At 36.2% G+C, this 18960-nt stretch overlaps 1 protein-coding gene across 1 annotated transcript in view; it reads left to right on the forward strand.

Annotated features, from left to right (window-relative positions):
- The window catches only part of ZNRF2 (zinc and ring finger 2), an 81735-nt gene that overhangs the window by 31866 nt on the left and 30909 nt on the right, over window positions 1–18960 (forward strand). Inside the window, 1 exon segment of the mRNA XM_037509803.2 lies at window positions 13704–13799. Within this exon segment, the coding sequence (XP_037365700.1) occupies window positions 13704–13799 (96 nt within the window).

Genomic DNA, 18960 nt, shown 5'->3' on the forward strand with positions numbered 1-18960 from the left:
CATAGTAAGTGATGCTTTAAAAAATGTTATTTAACTGCTCAGAGCTACCAGTGTTAATTTGAGCTCTAAGTTAAGAATTGTGTAGAAAGAAAAAACATCACACGTTATCTTCAAACTTGAACAAAAGGAAGGGTATATTCGAGGGGAGGACATAATTCATAGTAATGGATTATTATTAACTTACTCATTAAATGTTTATTGAGTAACCACATTGGTATGGTGCTATAAAATAGTAAATCCATAGCTTGATGTAAAACATGATTAAGATGTGTTTTAAAAATCGTTCTTTATGTTTTTGAGCTCATTAAAATGTTGTGATTTTTTTAACTTTGAAAATCCTAATAAGTTTTGATTTAAAGTTTCATTAAGACTATAACTGCAGAGCATGTTCATAAAACATGGTTTGGAGTAAGGTGTTGTGCAACACATCTTGTGTTGCTGGTGGCTAACTTGGTTATCCTTCAAAACACCAGCCCCTCCCCAGCTGGTTTGGCAGATGTTTGGACGTAAGATGCAACTACTCATAATACCTGCCTGGGGCCCAACCCTACAACCTCCTGGCCACTCTGTTTGAGTCAGAGGCTCTTAGAAAAGACTGCCACTAAAACCTGCTAAGATCAGAATTGAGTTGCAGTTGAAGGGTCAATTGAAATTTAGGGCTCCTGGGAGAAAACCACTGGTGGTCTGCCTTGATCACTCTTGATTACAGATGCAGCTTTTGGCTGAAGTAGCTGAAGCACTAGGAGAGGCTTTTGCCCTTGACAAACCACTGCTACAACCTTTTTTATCCCCATCTTACCCATTGTACACATTGTAGCTGGGTTCTTGCAAATAACTGAAGAAAGAAGCTTTCCAAATACATTTTACCAGGTTAAATTAACCTGATTATCAAAATTGATTACCAAAAGCAGACAAGGATGTCACAAAAAAAAAAAAAAAAAACCCTATAGTAAAATATCTGTGATGAATTTAGATTAAGAAAATCCTAGCAAACTGAATTCAACAATACATTAAAATGATCATATATCAAGACCAAGTAGTATTCATTTTAGGAATTCGAGTATGGTTCAACATATGCAAATCAACTAATGTCAATCTCCGCATCAGTAAAAAGAACAATAAAACCCTATGATCACATCAGTAGCTGCAGACAAAGCATTTGGTAACATTCAACATCCATTTATCATGAAAACTCAGGAAAATAGTGATAGAAGGGAAATAATTCAATATAGTAAAGGCCAGATATGACAAACCCACAGTTAGTCATACTTTATGGTGAGAAACTGAGATTTTCCTCTATGATCAGGTAAAAGACAGGGATGTCCAATTTCACCACTGCTTTTCAACATAGTATTGGAAGTTCTAACTAGAGCAGTTAGGCAAGAGAAAGATATAAAAGGAAAACAAGTTAGGAAAGAGTAGAACTATCACTTTTTACCAATATATTTTTTGACAATATACATAGAAAACTCTAAAGAACTTTTTAGAAACAATAAATCAGTAAAGTGAAAGGTTACAAAATTACAAAAGTTGGCTTCATTCCTTATTGCAAACAAGGGAAACATAACAATCTCATTTATAATCACATCAAAAAGAACTAAGTACCTAGGAGGAATAAACAATGGATATGAATGACCTGTGCAATGAAAACCTTAAGACATAGTTAAAAGAAGTAAGATACAAAACAATGAAAGATATTGTTTGTTCTTGCATTGTAAGAATGACCATCTTACCCAAAGCAATATACAGATTTAATTCAGTTCCTATCAAAATTCCAATGGCTTTCTTTAAGGAAGTAGAACATGGCTGAAATTTGTATGACTCCATAATACACCGTGAATAAGCAAAGTAAGTCTGAGACAAGAAAAGAATGGAGGTGCTATGTGCCCAGATTTGAAATTATATTAGAAAGCAACAGTAATCAAAAAAGCTTGGTACTGGAATAAAAATAAACACGTCAGTGAAATAGAATTGAGAGCCCACAAATAGGCCATGTTTATTTGGACAGTTAATTTATTACAGTGAAGCTAAGAACATACAATGGAGAGAGGAAAGTCTGTTCAACAAATTGTGTTCGGAATATTGGACAGCCTACATGCAACAAGTTGAAACTAGACCACTGTATCACACCATACACAAATACATTCAAAGTGGATTGAAGACTTGGATGTGATATAAGAAGCCATAAAATACATAGAAAAAACATAGGCAAATATCACCGTGACATTTGCTTCAGTGATGGATGTCTTTGGAGACTTGATTGTGCAGTGGCAAGGGAAATAAACATATAGGGCTACATCTGCACAATGAACAAAATTATCATTTAAGCAAAAAGACACCCTAATGGGAAAAAATATTTACACATCACGTATCCAACAAAGGGTTCATACCCAAGGTCTACAGAGAACTCATAGAACTCAACAAAAAGAATACAGCCCAATCAAAAAAATGGGCAGAAAGAGTTAAATAGACATTTCTCCAAAGAATACATACAAATGGCCGACTGGCACATAAACAGTAGCTCTATCATCAGCTAGTGTCAGAGAAATGCAAATCAAAACCAAAATGAGATACTACCTTGCACCTGTGAGACTGTATCAAGAATAGGAACGACAAGTGTTGGGAAGTGTGTGAAGAAAAAGTAACCCCTCCTTTGCTGTTGGTGGAATGTAGGCTGGTCTGGCTCCTATGGAAAACATGGACATTTCTGAAAATTTTAAAAACAGATGTACTAATGATCCAGCAGTTTCAATCCTTAGACTCTACCTGAAGGACGGAAAAACATTTGCACTCTTGTGTTAAGTGCAATTATTTACGGTAGCCAAGGTATGGAAACAGCCTAAATGCCCAAGGATACACAAGTAGATTAAGTAGATGTGATGTGTGTGTGTGTGTGTACGTGTACATACAGAATGGAATATTACTCAGCTATAAAAAGGATGAAACACATGCAACTGCATGGATGAAAATGAAGGGTATATGTTAATTACAGTAAGTCAGAAGGAGATAGAAAAATCATCAGATGATTTAACTCATGCGGAATGTAAAAAACAAAGCAAAGGAACTGATAAAAACAAACCAAAGCAAACTCTTAGAATCTGATAGTAGAAATGAGGCTACCAGGAGAGGAAGGTGGAAAGGTCAGATTAAAGTGGGTAGGGGCTAAATGGACTATGATGGAAGATTTCAGGTGCTTTTGTGGTGGGCACTGTGTGAGAACATGAATTTGCACAGATTTGAACGTCTACCTCTAAAACATCTACAGCAGCATCATCTCAACAATTTTTTAAAAAGGATAACTGTAGTTCTTGAATAAAATTTAAGTGATGAAATTTGGTTACTAATATTAAAAGCAGTAATTTTGTTTTATTTACATTTTATTTTTTTTATTTTTTTAAAGTGAAATACTCTATTTTTTTTTTTTACTTTTTAAATTTTTTTTAAGATTTATTTATTTATTTATACAAGCACTGGGTACAGTCAGAAGCCCGGGAGGGTGAGAGAACTCACCAGAGCCAGAGCGGGGAGCAGAACAGGCAGAAGGACTGAAGTACAGTGCTGAGGGGAGCAGCAGGCAGCAGGAGAGGTCTGCGCACTATGTGGGACCCTCCTCCAGTGGCCGGGTAGCTGCCGGGGATCGAACCAGGGATTGAACCGGCGCTGCAGAGGCCGCGGGCCCAGCGCTCAACCACTGAGCCAACGGGGAGGCCCTTATTTACATTTTAAAGAGACTTAAGATATTCAGTGAAATTCAGCTAAACCTTTAGTAAATAGTCTTTAATAACTCAAAACATAGTAAGACAACAAATATATATAAGGTAGGATCTCTCTCTCTTTCTCTCTCTCTCTCTCTCTCTATATATATATAGTAATCCAATATCTATATATCTATATATCTTACAGGTAGAACCTGAACTGAGACCTGTGATAATTGTAAACCATGATAATTATAAACCAATTATAAACCATGAGGACTCTACCCAAGTTGGTGCTCAGTGTCTGGAACTTATTATCAGGGTTTGGTGCTATTTTTTTCTGCAATTCAAGAGAATTAGAAAAGTGTGTATTTAGATGTTTCGATTTTGGACATTGAACTTGTTGAGAAATTTAGCTATGGGCAGGGCAAATTTTTCGTGTTTTGCTTTAAGGTAAACAACAAACAGTTATTGAGCAGTTACAGTTCAGTGTAATAATTATGAAATCTGTAGAAGCTTAAATGTCTTTTCCTCTTTTTTTGTCTTCTGTATTAATCTAGGGCTATGACAAAGATAACATTTATTGTGGTACTACATATGACCCATAGGCCAATAGCCATTGCACAGCTAAACTGTCTTGAATGAGAAGCTGTGAATCAGAGGTACATTTCTCTATATAAGGTATGAATTCTCATAGCAAATGCCATTTTTCTGTCTTCTGCCCACACTCTCAACCCCCAACTGAGAAAAAATTACAGAGCAGAGCCTATTGTCCTATTTATGAAAATAAACAAAGAGACTCTGACTACTGTTGAAACTCTGTTCCAAAAATGTTTCTCAATACTGCTCTGGTTAGAATGTGTGTCTTTCCTTTCCTCTCACCTCCTACCCCCAGTCCGTACATTGAAAACCTAATGTCCAAGGTGATGGTATTATGAGATGGGGCTTGTGGGAGGTCATAAGGGGGGGGGCAATAAGATCCCTGAAGTAATATAAACAAGGTATCCTTAATTTAAAATATCAGACAGTATGCCAATAATAGAACAAGAACTAGAGGATCACTGGCTTAAGTACAACTAATTAGTCTTGTAAAATCCAATATGTTGAATATCTGTTATCAGTGAACCTCAAAATGGCACCCTACCTCCATTGGAGGAGCAGAATAGTAAAGCAGGCTACAGAATGACCAGAATATAGATAAAAGGATGTAAGTAGTTTTTATCCTTCACTAATGGAAACAAGTTCATTACTAAAATAAGTGAACGATCCCTAAGTGTCAAGAGTAATGTAGCCTCTGCATTCCTGGAGGTAATTTTAGAAATTTGACTAGTTCCTTAGCCCCTTCAGGCATCCAAAACTAAGTACTAGAGAGAAGGTAGATGATAAACAACAGAAATTCTGGAGATCAGGGTGCCAGCATGGTCAGGTGAGAGCCCTCTTTCTGGTTGCAGACTTCTCTGTCTCCTGACATGGCAGAAACATGTTAGGGAACTGTCTGGAGTCTCTTATATGGACCCTTATCCCATCCAAGCTCATAACCTTATGACCTCCCACAGGCCCCATCTCATAATACCATCACCTTGGACATTAGGTTTTCAATGTGCAGACTGGGGGTAGGAGGTGAGAGGGAAGGAAAGACACACATTCTAACCAGAGCAGTATTGAGAAACACTATAATGGTTGGACAGTTAGACTATTTTTATGTATAAGATGCTACGAATTTTTTGTTTGGTTGCAAATGGTTGTAATTGATTGTAAATGGTATGAAGGAATTGGTTGTAAATGGTATGAAGGAAATCTGGTAGATGAGTGGTCTGTAGAGTGTGATGAAAAAAGCCCTATTTCATTGCTGACTTGTTTTATGATGTGGCAAAATTTTTACTTTTCTTGGTTTTCTTATTTGTGAAAAGAGATCAGAGTAGATGTTCCCTGAGGACTCATTGACATTCTGATAAAGTTGTCCCTAAATTGTGTAGAAATATAATGAACATGAAGAAGTACTATTTAAGGAACATTGAGGACATTGTTAGGTATACCTATTGTAAAGCATTTAAAAATCTCTGATCCATTAAATTTTATATATTTTTTTAAATCGGGAACCAAAAGAGGGAAAAGAAACTTTCAGAGCATATTTAAAGAACCTTTGTAAAACATTTTATGAACCATTTCAGTGTGCTCATGATCTGACATGAAAAAATAACACTTTTTTGAATAACCTTCCATTCATTCCAGTATTTGAGTGTATACTGTCATAATAGGCATACAAATGACTTTGGTACCTCAAAAAAATAGATCATAATTTTCTCTTAAAATTGATTCATTCATTTACTTTCTCCATTCACATTCAAGAGAGTTGTTTTACAAAGTTCATATATAAAAAATGAATAAAGTGAGATTTGTCACAAATTGGTAGAAAATGACTTTCCCTAGTGGACTTAAAATATGATCCTGACATATACTGTGGCTTTTCAAAACGTCTGTTATGCAAGTTAATGTATAGTAAGTCCTCACGTAATCATAGGTTCTAGGAATCTGAGCTCTTAGTTGAAACAACTTGTAAAATCAATTTTATCAGAGGCCAATTGATATAAGTGAGTTATGTTCCTTCAGCATATTTATAGTCACAAAACATCGCCAAACTTCTAAATAAGACACAAGCCACTTAATCATACTAAAGAATTATTCAGATTGTGACCCTGGCCAGCAATTGATATTTACCCCTTTGGCTGTGTTTTAATGAAATGTTGAACAAAATGACATTATTTGAGGACCTGTTTACACTGGTGTTAGTTTTGCAGGTTCGTCAAGGATAGCTTTTGATGATGTTTAGATATTTACTGCGGTGCAGTATGGTTTTTGAGCAAAGTTAAAATGTATTCTGCTATATTGTATTGTTAGAGCGTTTACTATCCTGACATTTTAGTTTTGTTGATTGCTTGTCCCTTATTAAGTAGTTGATAAAGGTGTTTACCTTTGGCTTCTTGAGCGTCTTTTCTCTTAAAGGAGATGACTTCCCTATTAGAACACCATGAGGTTTAGAGGATAGGTAGTCCACAGCTGATCCTGCCTGTGGTTAAATAGGTAAGTTAACTTATATTTTCTAGGGAATTTTTCATAACAGATGATATTACATTTGTCAAACCTGCAGGCAAATAACATGTCTTTCTCCTCATTTTAGACTGCAGACCTTTTGGTGAACATATTCCATAAAATTTTGCTATGGAAGTTGATTTATTAATGTTTTTTTATTGATATGTTTTACCTCTTTTTATTTTTTTATTACTTTTACCTTTGAGACTTAGTTTGGGGGAAAAAAAAGTTCATTCCTGCAGTAATGCCTACTTAGAACCTTAGTAACTGCAGTTAGAGTCACCAGTAATTAGAATTACCTAAGTTGCCTTTAATTGTGACTCTGCCCCTATAAAACTCAAGCCAACTCTACAATTCATTCTTGCATGCATTTAGATATTTATGGGGTCTTGAGTCTTACTTTAGATGTTGGCACAGGGTGGTTGAATAGACTACACAGAAAATGTAAATTCCTGCACCACAGATAACCAACTTGGGAGATAAAATCTACATAAAGAATGTTATACATGATGATATATACCAAAATAGTATTATCAATAAAATGAATTGGAAGGACAGAGAAGGAACTTAATGGTTTTAATTTCTTTTAAAAGATTTCATTGAGATAGTTAGGATTGATTTATGTTTAATGGACTGGAAATAGACTTTTAATAAGACAAAAGTAAGGCATATTGGCTTAAAAGCAAAGATATAGAAGTATGAGCGGGTATATTCTATTGGAGGAAAAGGTTAAGTTGGCTACACCAAATTTGTATTAGGAAAATAGACATGACATGAAAAGCCTAATATAGGGGAACATTGAGTGTGTAGAGGACGTTAATGTTAAAGATAATCAAGAACTGTGTTGTTATGGTGGAAACCTTGATAGTTTAGCAATCAAAGAGCTGAGTTGTCTCACTTTGCTTTCTTTGCACTTAGACTACTATTCTCTTTAAGTGAGCAGTTTAAACCAAGAGTCTGGGGCCTCAGTTCCACGATTGAAGATAGGAGACGGCAGCTACTGTTTTGTATTACCTGAGGAGTCTGGCATAGCGTATGGAATTCATCTGCTGTAAAAATATCCTGAACACCTTACACTATCATTTATCATATTGTTGGTCATATTTTCATATCATACACTTCGAGATTTAGGCTTATTGGCCATTTTCTTGTAGGTTGCTTAATCAACCTCATGAGAGCTGAAGGAATAGAGCTTTAACGGAAAGTGTAGAGGAATAGTTTGGATTTTGGGGAAACTTTGTGTGCTAGCTTTGGGTAGAGAATATTGATAATCAGTGTGTGTAATAGGAGGTTGACAACATCTGGGGAGCATATTTGGTTGAATGGAAGAGTCCTGTTGTATCTCAGCAGAAGCCAGCACAGGTTATCTTTCTGTTCTTTCTGTTTTGACTCTGGTAGTGGTTGAGAGGATAGTTTAACCAGTGTGATCCTTCTTTTGTTTATAGCAATCAGAAGCTCATAGCTAGACAAGTGCATTTAGATGACTTATTTGCAGTTGCAAAATGACAGTTTAGATATGTAAATCATATAATAGGGCCTGTTAACTTTCATCTTCTGGCTTGCTGAACAGATTCTGACTGATTGTGGGACCAATTTTTCATCATTCAAAAAAAAAAAAAAACAACAAAGTAAAAAACTCACCTTTATTTTTCCTGCTGATCGGTGTTATTAGGATCAGTCTCTTTTTGTGTGTGATCAGTGAAACAAGTACACAAATTATTGACTAAATAGGATTAGGAAATAGAAAAAAGAATCTTTGCTTAGTCATTAGCAGTGAAAGAGTATAAGGTATTCACATTTACTGGTGCTTATGGTATTTACTATCTAAAGTAACTTGAAATAAATGGTCATTTATTACATGACCATTACCTTTGGTCATAGGATTCAGGACCTTATCATTAAAGGAATGTCATTTTAGAACTGTACTAATTTAAGAACTTAAACAAGTGAATTGTCTGCAAGTTGAAAAAGGAACAATGAAGTAACAGGCACTATTTACTAACTACCTACTATGTGTCAGGCACTGTTGCTACCTTATTACAATCTTTCATCCTCCCAGATTGCCAGTATGTAAATGATGTTATCAATGTTTTATAGGAAAGAAATCACTCCTGGAGGTCTTAAATGTCTTCCATAGGGTCACATGGTTTGTATGTAGTAGAACTGGGGGTTTGTATCCAGATCTTTTTTACTTCAAAGTCTATGTTTTCGACCACTAAAGCTCGTAAGAATGATAGACATAATTAAGTAGACACATGTGTCATGTGCTACACTGAAATACTGGAAGTATCATCAAAGTACAGCAAAAATATTAACGGAGTAAATAGTTAAATCTGCTTTGAGATGGAGTATTTAGAGAAGGGTTCCTGGAAAAGGGGTGACAAATCTAAGGGTCTTAATATAGAAAAGAGGGAATGTTTCGGTATCTCTCTACATGTTCTTTGCTTTTTAAGGAACGGTGATCTAGCTTGTCTCTGTTGTTCTTTCTCTCCCATCAGTTTCCTTGTCCTTTTCATTTATTAACAGGATCATGTCATTCCCACCTCAATTTTTGTTAGTTGTATCATTTTCACATTGTTGATATTTGAATTATATATATAATATAATTATATATAATATATATTATTGTGATAATTTCTACAGCTGTTTACTCTTATTTATTCTTATTTCTTCCATTAATATTACCAATGTCTGTATATATTTTCAGAGGTGAATCAAAATAATAGACAAGCTGTGGCTAATAGATATATGTGTAATATATAAGTATATACTTATTTTATATGTGTGTATATATGTGTATTTTAAACCATACCTCTATTCCTGACTTCTCTATTTTGATTCATCTCTTGGTTGGATCTTAAGTCTGTATATTTGAAGATGTAAATTTCTTGCACCACAGTTAGTATAACGTATGCATTATTTTTCAGACTTAGTGGTACAAACTCACTCTGTATTTGTTTGCCTGGAAGTTTCCTGATTTCGCCTTCATTTTTGACAGAATTATTGGTAGATATGGGACTCTCAGTTGAGTTTTTTCTGTTAAGCACTTGTGTGTATAAGGATAGTGCCTCATGAGAAATCTGCTTTTATCCTTATTGAGGATGCCTTATATGTGATGATTTGCTTCACTCTTGATTCTTTCAAGATTGTCTTTGTCTTCTGAAAGTTTGATTATAATGTGTATTGATGTGGGTCTCTTTGAGTTTATCTTTCGTGGAATTAGTTTTTTTGATGTTTATATTCTAGTCTTTATCAAATTTGAGAAATTTTAAGACATTATTTTTTATATTAATTTTTTAAATTTTTTACATCATTGTTCATTTTTAAACAATATTTGCTTACCCCCCACCCCCTCAGGTGTAGTCCCCATAGAGTTTCTTTCACCAGTGCACCCGTGCACCATCACCTCAGTCCCTTGAGCTCTTCCCTCCCTCCCTCCCTCTGGTACCTCTCCCTCCTCCTCCCCTGCATATGTCTCTGATTTATAATTACCTGTTTTTGCTTTGTTTTGTTTTGTACTGTTATTATTTTTTTACACAGATACCTTATTGGGTTCTCCTGTATTCCTGCTATAAGTGAAACCATCTGATATTTTTCTTTTTCCTTCTGGCTTATTTCACTGAATATAATTCCTTCTAGCTCCATCCATATTGCTGCGAATGGCATGTTTATTGATTGCGGAATAATATTCCATTGTGTATATATGCCACATCTTCTTGATCCAGTCATCTATTTTTGGGCATTTGGGTGGTTTCCAGGTTTTACCTATTGTAAATAGTGCTGCAGTAAACATATGGGTACAGATTGTTCTTTTGAATCAATGTTTTTGTGTCCTTTGGGTAGATCCCTAGGAGTGGAATTGCCAGGTCATATGGTAGCTCCATTTTTAGTAGACTGAGGAACCTCCAGACAGCTTTCCATAGTGGTTGGACCAATTTGCACTCCCACCAGCAGTATAGGAGAATTCCTTTTTCACTACAGCCTCACCAGCATTTGTTGTTGCTTGTTTTTTTGATATGTGCCATTCTTATTAAGTCATTATTTCTTCAAGTGATCTCTCTGCCCATTCTCTCTCTGCCTCCACAATGTGTATTGTGACTTATTTGTTGGTGTCACATGTCATTTAGGTGCTTTTCACGTTTCTACAATCTTTGGCAGAAATATACTTAGGGATTATGTATATTTCTTTCTATTTCTTAGATTATTTCCATTGGCCTGTCTTTAACCACTAAAGATAAAAAGTAATCAACAGAAACTATCCTTAGGAAAAAGACCCTGATGGAAGATGTACTAAACAAAGCCTTAAAAGCCTGTCTTTTGAATCTAATAATGTGGTAACTCTGGAGATCAAATTCTCTTTCCCCCAGGGGATTTGCTGGGATATTTTTCTTTCTTTTTTTTTTTTTTGGTAAGTTGCACTCATCTTCTATCAGCTTAAAATATAAACTTAAGTTCTTCTCAGATGTTTCCTGAGTTTTTCTCTGGGCATGCATAGTCACTTTCTAATTTTCCCTACATGTGTAGTTGGTTTTTAATGTCCTGGTCTTTGGTGTCTGACTCCCAGAAGGGGAAAAAGAGAAAAATGAAATGGATGAAGAGTGCAGACCTGTTAAGTCCCCTTGAAGTCACTTCAACCTTACTGGGAAGGGCTTACCACAATGGGGTGAGGTACAAACAATGACTACCCTTGTCTTTGAATCTCCTTTGTCAGAAGTAGCAATCAGTATGGATCCTTCCAGGAGTGAGTCCTTTGTGTCTACCCTGGGTCCTGCAGGCTACTCAAGAACTCATACACAAACCACCTCCTCTGTGACTGGAGTTAAGGGAAGGGTAGTTGCACCTGCACTAAGAGCTGAAATTGTGTGAAACTAATGCAGTATACCATCCAGCTTTTCCCTTGGAAGTTGACAGCCTTTAATAGACTCCAGGGTTCTAAAACAGTTACATCAGATAGATTCCTCCATTGCAGTTATTGTTTAAGTGAGACAGATTCCTAAAGCTTCCTACTCTGTCATCCTCCAGGAGTCCTCTATTTGTGTATGTGATTTTTGTTTCACTGGGGACCTGGTTGGGCATTGAACTTGGGCTGCAGCTGTAATAGCGCTGAGACTTAACCCCTATGCCACCAGGGAGACCCTGAGTAATGTTCTAATATAGAGATAATGTAGAGCCTAAGGAGAAAAAACACTGCACACAAAGAACAATGTGGACCTCTAGTAAAATGTTTTTCTCCTCCCTCCTAAAACCCATTAAAATTATTGTAAAGATATATACAGAATTTGCAAGAAAAGTTCTTCTGACATAGCAGTTTTTCATTTGTGTAAGAGTTATTTACATTACCTTTTTTTTTTCCTTTTGGTGAACTGTTTAAAACTTCAGACTTTTTTTCTAACAAGTATTTGGTTTTCCTCTGCTAAGAATTCTTTATTAACAATATTGGCCTTTTGTTTGTTGTAAATAAGTTCATTCTTCTGAATTTATTTCTAGTGTATTTTAACCATGCAGAATTCTTTTACTGCATCTTGTTCATCAAAGAGGCCCTGAAAGGTTGTCTGGAAGCTATATGTGTAAGACTATAGCTTTCTGTGAGAACTTTTGGTTTGAGAGAAGACTACAAATATATGGGTGTTGACAGAAGAAAAGAAGGTTGAGGGAAGGATCTATTTAAATATGTAGATCTTTATTTGTTTCCTGTTTTCTTGCCTTTACATTACTGTGTCTGATACCGTTAAGTCTGAATCTGTTCTGGTTCTTTTCTCCAGAGTAAGCACCATTCTCCTGGTGTAGTAGTTATTTAACTGTGTGTCATGGGTTGGTGGCCTTGGAATCTGTTTTTCAGTCCTAGATTTTAAACTTATGTTTCACCATTGTGAAAAGTCTTGGAAAGTCAGTGGAGCTATAGATTGCAGAGTTATTTGAGAATTACATAGTACAAACTTGTTTACAGACTCTTGGGATGACTGTTTCCTCAGTTCTGTTATTCTTCCATTTTCTTGTCTCTCATTTGCTACTGTCTTCTTCAAAGTTCTTTTGGTTCATTGTCCCTATCCAAAATACAAATTACTCTCTTGGATCAGGTTTTCATCTCTGCTCAAGCAGCTTTTGAATGTTGGGGAGGGAGCATTGGGGCATTAGAGAAATAGCAAGGAACAAAGAGCCCCCAGTGGGACAGTCCCCCTTCCTAAGTGAGAGGCAGGATGGTGCTAAATACATAACATTCTATCCTTCAGTACATCAGTGTATTTTTAAAGAGGACTTTGACTAATGCTAAATACAAATTGAATATTGTAGGAAACTAGCTAATATTAACATGTCATAGTTGACTGAGAAATCTGCCATGTTTGTTTGATGCAATTTTCTATTTGTATTGTGGGTTTAGTAGCATGGTGTGGCAGAAAAATCACTGTAGTAGACGTCAAGAATTAAATTCTAGATCTGATTTTGCTATTTTGAAGGACTTTACTTTTATCATCAGATAAATTTATAAATGGTGTGATGTTTTCTAAGGTACTATTTAGCTGTAAAATAACTCTGTGACTCAAATTGTACCGTACCAAGTTGGGAAAGTTAGGAAACATAGAAAGATATTATAACAAAATCATGAGTCAGGTTAATATAAGAAACCAGACAGAAGGGAGAGAATGATTGGACCCATATATTAGGAAAAGATATGGGGATTTTGTATTGAACCAAACTCCCCTCATTTGAACTTGTTTATTTGAAGACAGGACGGTTTCATAAAATAATTTAAGTCACATATAGTCACAAATTCTTTTTGAACTTGAGTTTCAACATAAGTAGTATATTACTGTAAGTGTAATACTGAAATTTGAATGCTCTTGGTCTTACATACTTTTTAAAGAAAAATAGTTGGATATTCAGAATAATTAAGTAACTTGAGTCTCTTTTACTTTCTAGGTTTTAAGTGCCCTGTGTGCTCAAAATTTGTACCCTCGGATGAAATGGACTTGCATCTTGTGATGTGTTTAACAAAGCCAAGAATAACCTATAATGGTAAGTGCAGTGTTTAACAATAATATATTTACCTTAGATTTTATGAATTTCATATTTTAAATAAAATTTAAAAAGTGAGAAATGGCCTGCATGCCCTAAACTAACTGGTTGTTTGGTCTGTTATTTTGGCTGTGCCATTCTTTTGTGACCCAAATTTCCAGATATTCAGAACCCTTTGAGAAGCCACTGCCATAGCTCAGCAGCTTGCAGAGTGATTCAGAAGAGGAAGGAGAGGAGTGTTAGGAAGGAGCTAGAGATCTCAAGAATCAGAGCTGGCTGCTGCTCTGCTCCCATTGCTGTGGGACTCAGGTTTTTTGGCTGTTCATGCTCAGATACAGAGGCAAACGGGAGTAAAGGCAGCTCAGCCAGTGCTGACGAGTAAAATGTTTTTTGGTTGACTGAGTCGACAGACTTCTCCAGATTGCCTTAGAGACTATTATAATAAATTTGGAGAATTTAGAGAACGTATGGCCATGAGAGATCCTGCTAAAAAATTTTTCAGGGGCCTTGGTTTCTAAACTTCTGAAGACCCAAAAGTATAGATTAAGTATTAGGGGTCAGCTCCACCATGTTAGATTTCAAGATGTTTGCCCCCCAGATAGCATGTCCTTGTCAAAACACAACTCAGTTTGGCCACAAGAACAAAGAAATTTTTGGTAGGCAGATGATCTGTCAAACAGTAGTGAAAGTTGTGAAGCAATATTTTGAACAGTTTGGCAAGGTGGAGAATACAGTGCTGATGTTTGATATGATGAAAGACAGGTACAGAGGGTTTGGCTTTGTCACTTTTGAGAATGAAGATATAGCGAAGATAAAAGAGGCTGAGATTTCAGTTCCATGAAATCAATATAAAATGGTGGAACATAAGGAAAGCTCGGTCAAAAGAATGTATGTTCCCACCTGCAACAAGAGACCAAGCTCAGGGACTGCCTTATACTATGTATATTTTCATACTTGGTATGGGATGCCAGTACTAAAGAAAGGACAGTTCTTCCTGGGGCCAACCAACTGCTATCATTGCCCACTGAAACTGTCCTTATTGCCTGTTTGAGTGAATATTCTTTTCTCATTTTCAGTTCTTCGAAAAACGGACGTCCTTATTGCTTCACTCATTTTTTTAAAAAAAATTTATCCTCCATTCCCCTCCTATTTTGCTTCCTCTGCACACTGTGACCATCCTCCCACCTATTCCACCCCTTACTCCCTACCCCCTGTATATAATGGGACCAAAGGGAAACTTCTCAAACATTCTGCAGAGCCTCTTCAAGATAATCCGGGTAGAAGATAGAAATTATCTTAAATAATGACCAAACAGTCTTGTTAGGGCATTTCATCAGGTGGAATTTTACATTCTGTGAGCCACCAGGTATTGGGGATATGTGACTTGGAGCACCTGTGTTCAACGGTATACCACACCAAAAGTGAACACAGGCTATTCTATAAATACTAATGTGAAAAACTGAACCTAGAAGAATAACTGTATCAACATTTCTGGTTGTCTTTGGGGGCCAGTTCCTCAGTGGCTGTTGACATAATAATAAGCAAATTTGACTTAGAGTAGGGACGGTGGGGTCATCTGGGTGCTGCCACATCTTTTACATTATGAACACCCATCCATGCCTGGCCCTTCTTCCCAATTACCTTCTACCTGCCCCTTCCCTGGCCTCTCTGACTTGACCCACTGAGGTAGGAGGACAGGGACACAGAGGGCCTAGCACATTGACACCCCCACCATCACCTTCAGAAGGGCTTTCTTTTCCCATGATCCTGACCCTCTCTACTTTCCTATTTGAAATACCCCCTTTCTCTGGATTAATGAAGTACAGATTCTCAAGAGTCATCATTTCTTCACACATAGTTTGTGAGAGGTGACCCTCATGCTTCCATCAGACACATTTGATGTGAGCAAATCCATCCTTTTGAATGTCAGTGTCATTTTGAATGTCAGCATCCTTGAGACCCAACCAATTTTGTTTATCTTATTAAGGGTCTTGATGTGATAATTACATAATTTTGTTTTATTACTGCTCCCCACTTGCTTTTTCATGAGTATTTTAAAAAAAAAATCTATATGGCTTTTCACCAACCCTCTTTACTTTTCCCTGCTATGAATTACTTTGCTTTAGTGAACTTGTCCTAATATGCTTGCCTCATACATGTTTTAGCCATTGTGAATTTTGTTCACCTTTGTTAATAGTTTATCTCTACATCTCCCCAATGATGTTTTTATTCCCCCTGCCCCTGTAACTGAAGTAGAAAAACAGTTTTACCACTGACAGATTTTTCAGTGTAGTATCAGTACATTTTGAAATAAATGTGGAAAAAAACCCAAATAGTTGATACCTGACTTTAAAAAGTAGAATAAAGAAAAAAGGAAAAGTGTTCTGACATTTTATGAATAGAAAAACAAACTTCAAAGCTGATGAGAAATTTCACATGTTTCAAATGTAAAATTGGTTTGGAATAGAATGAATTAGAAAGGAAATTAGAATTGGATTTGAAATTGAAAGATTGGCTTCATTTTACATTTGTCTTCTGAGCATCTAAGAAATGTCTTCTGAGCACGTATTGAATATAAGGTATTGCAGTAAGAACTTAGGTATATGGCAGTGAAACATATGGAGCCTACAACCTTACTAATAGTCAATGATTTCTGAGCAAAGATTTATTGATTAATTGAAGATTAACCAGTGTAAAATTTACTTAACAGTCTGATTTCTCCTCAGATTACAAAAATGTTAAGAGATACAGAATTTAACATTGAAATGAATGCGTTGAGTAGTTGTTTTTGCAACTTGATTTAGGACTCTTGCTCTCTGAGGTACTTCAGACTCACTCTGGTGGAGATTTGACTAAAGAAAAAGGGTGGGAAGGGAAGCCAGTTGTGGGAGGTTACCAGGAAAAGTAAGATTTTTTTAAGATTCTCTTGTGATTTAGAATCATCCTTTTCTTCCAGATACAGAGATGGAAATACCCTTACAGTGCCTTTGTAACTGTCAGTTTCACTTACAAAAGGGCAGCTTCTATTGTTTTCAGAGCTTCCCTTGTGTCTGTTCTGGGACAGAAGAGAAAATTACCCCATTCTTCTTTGGCTAGGACTGCTTGAGCAAAGTAACATTAGATTAGTGGGAGAAGAAAACCAAATTTAATTACATATTTATGGGAAATCTATAAAGATTGGAATCATAAAACCTGTGGGGCAAAATGAGGCTATATATCCTGAAACCAAAGAATGGGCCTTCACTTAGAGAGGACCTACAGGGGGAGAAGGTAACTCACAGAAAAAAGACCAGATGCTTAGTAATTAGGTGTTTGCCATATAGATAACTTTCTCTGTTAGAAAAATTATTTCTGGTAAAACTTCAAAATTCTGGGCAATACCCCCAAAGTTTCATTCTTCTAGGTTATTAGAGAGTGGTAAAATTTTCTCATGAGCCTGCAGGGCCTCTGTTGACCTCAGCTCGAAATCATTCACATACCAAAGTGATTCTGTTCTTAATATTTTGATGAGGCCATATGCCATATGCCAAAGAGCCTTATTTTGCATCACCTATTCTGTCACCCTTCAGTCCCCAAAATCTCATCTATCTCAGAGTCTGTGTGAAAACTGACTTCTTTAATGCCTGAACAAGGTGAGTCAAAGAATGTCTGAAATAGAATCTGTTTAGTCAGCTGGAATCCTCAGAACTTCATATTTGAATTACTGAAAAGTGATTCCCAGAAAGACATGTGCATCAGAGAGATTTGGATTTGAAATAGTGTTAATATTCAAGAAAATTTCATTTAGTATATATAGTGCTTATTAACTAGTACCTTTTGCAGTTATTCATAAAGCAGCTAGACCTGAAATTTTGAAATGTATTTATTGAATGTATAGTCATTTAATTGTCTGTAAACATTCATAGTTAACAAAGAGAATAGTTGGGCTTGTTGTCAGGCAATATATATTTATAGACAAACTCTAAAATAGGATGAATTCCAAAAATTTGAATTCAAGTTAGTGTTTGGGGTTTCAAATTCATATAGAGATGGTACTCTAAATGTTGATTTGGTTTCCAGACTAGCCCACAACTTCCTTTGTTATCTTTTCTTAATTTTTTTTTTAATCTGTAATATATCCAAATATCTAAGTCCTAGTAACTGAAGAAGAAAATTGATTGGCTAGTTGGAAGCTCAGACTCAGAGTTAGGGACTTCCTGTTTCATATCTCTTTTCTTTCATGTATTTTATTGTTTAGTTTGTCAACCTCAAAATTCAGGAAGCAGTTAAAAAGGCAAAGTACGTTTGTATGGGATCAAAAAATTGCAATCCTTGATACACAGACTCAGGTAGGAAACTTAGAGGGACAAAGTTATCAAACCTTTTTATGGGAGGAAGAGAAAAAGATAAAGTATGAAGAAGTGAAGATGAGGTTGAAGAAAAGAGTTGGTTAGTGTGACTATGCTTAAACTGTTCTTGGCTATGTTAAGGGGTCCCCTTAACAGCTATAAATAATTGGTTACTGATTCTTTAGGAAGGATGAAAGGGGAACTGACTGATTCTATTCATTGGCCAAAAGTCCATACCTGATTGTTCTTAAAACATTTGCTTTTGGCTGAACCCAAGGGTCTTTGTTCCATTTCAAAAAAGATAAGTAATGTAGTTTCTCTGTAATGACTCCCCTGTTTCATTTTATTTTATTTTATTTTATTTATTATTATTATTTTTTTTAAAGATTTATTTATTTATTTATACAAGCACTGGGTACAGTCAGAAGCACAGGAGGGTGAGAGAATTCACCAGAGCCAGAGTGGGGAGCAGAGCAGGCAGAAGGACCGAAGTACACTGCTGAGGGGAGCAGCGGGCGGCAGGAGAGGTCTGCGCGCCATGTGGGACCCTCCTCTGGTGGCCGGGGAGCAGCCGGGGATTGAACCGGCGCTGCAGAGGCTGCGGGCAGCTTCGCAACCCAGCGCTCAACCGCTGCGCCACCGGGGAGGCCCCCCTGTTTCATTTTAAAATGGCTTCATAGATGTCAGCTTTTCACAAGTTTGTGGACCTAATAATTTAAATAGTTTTGTAGTATGTGAACCTGGTGAATTTTAGTTTAGAGTCTGTATCTGTTTTCTTTTTCTTTACCTTCTAAAATGTTGCAGAACATTTTAGCCTTGGTTGTATTTGTCTT

This window comes from Talpa occidentalis, unplaced genomic scaffold (genome assembly GCF_014898055.3).
Source record: "Talpa occidentalis isolate TD23 unplaced genomic scaffold, MPIMG_talOcc4v2.1, whole genome shotgun sequence".
Taxonomy (NCBI): domain Eukaryota; kingdom Metazoa; phylum Chordata; class Mammalia; order Eulipotyphla; family Talpidae; genus Talpa; species Talpa occidentalis.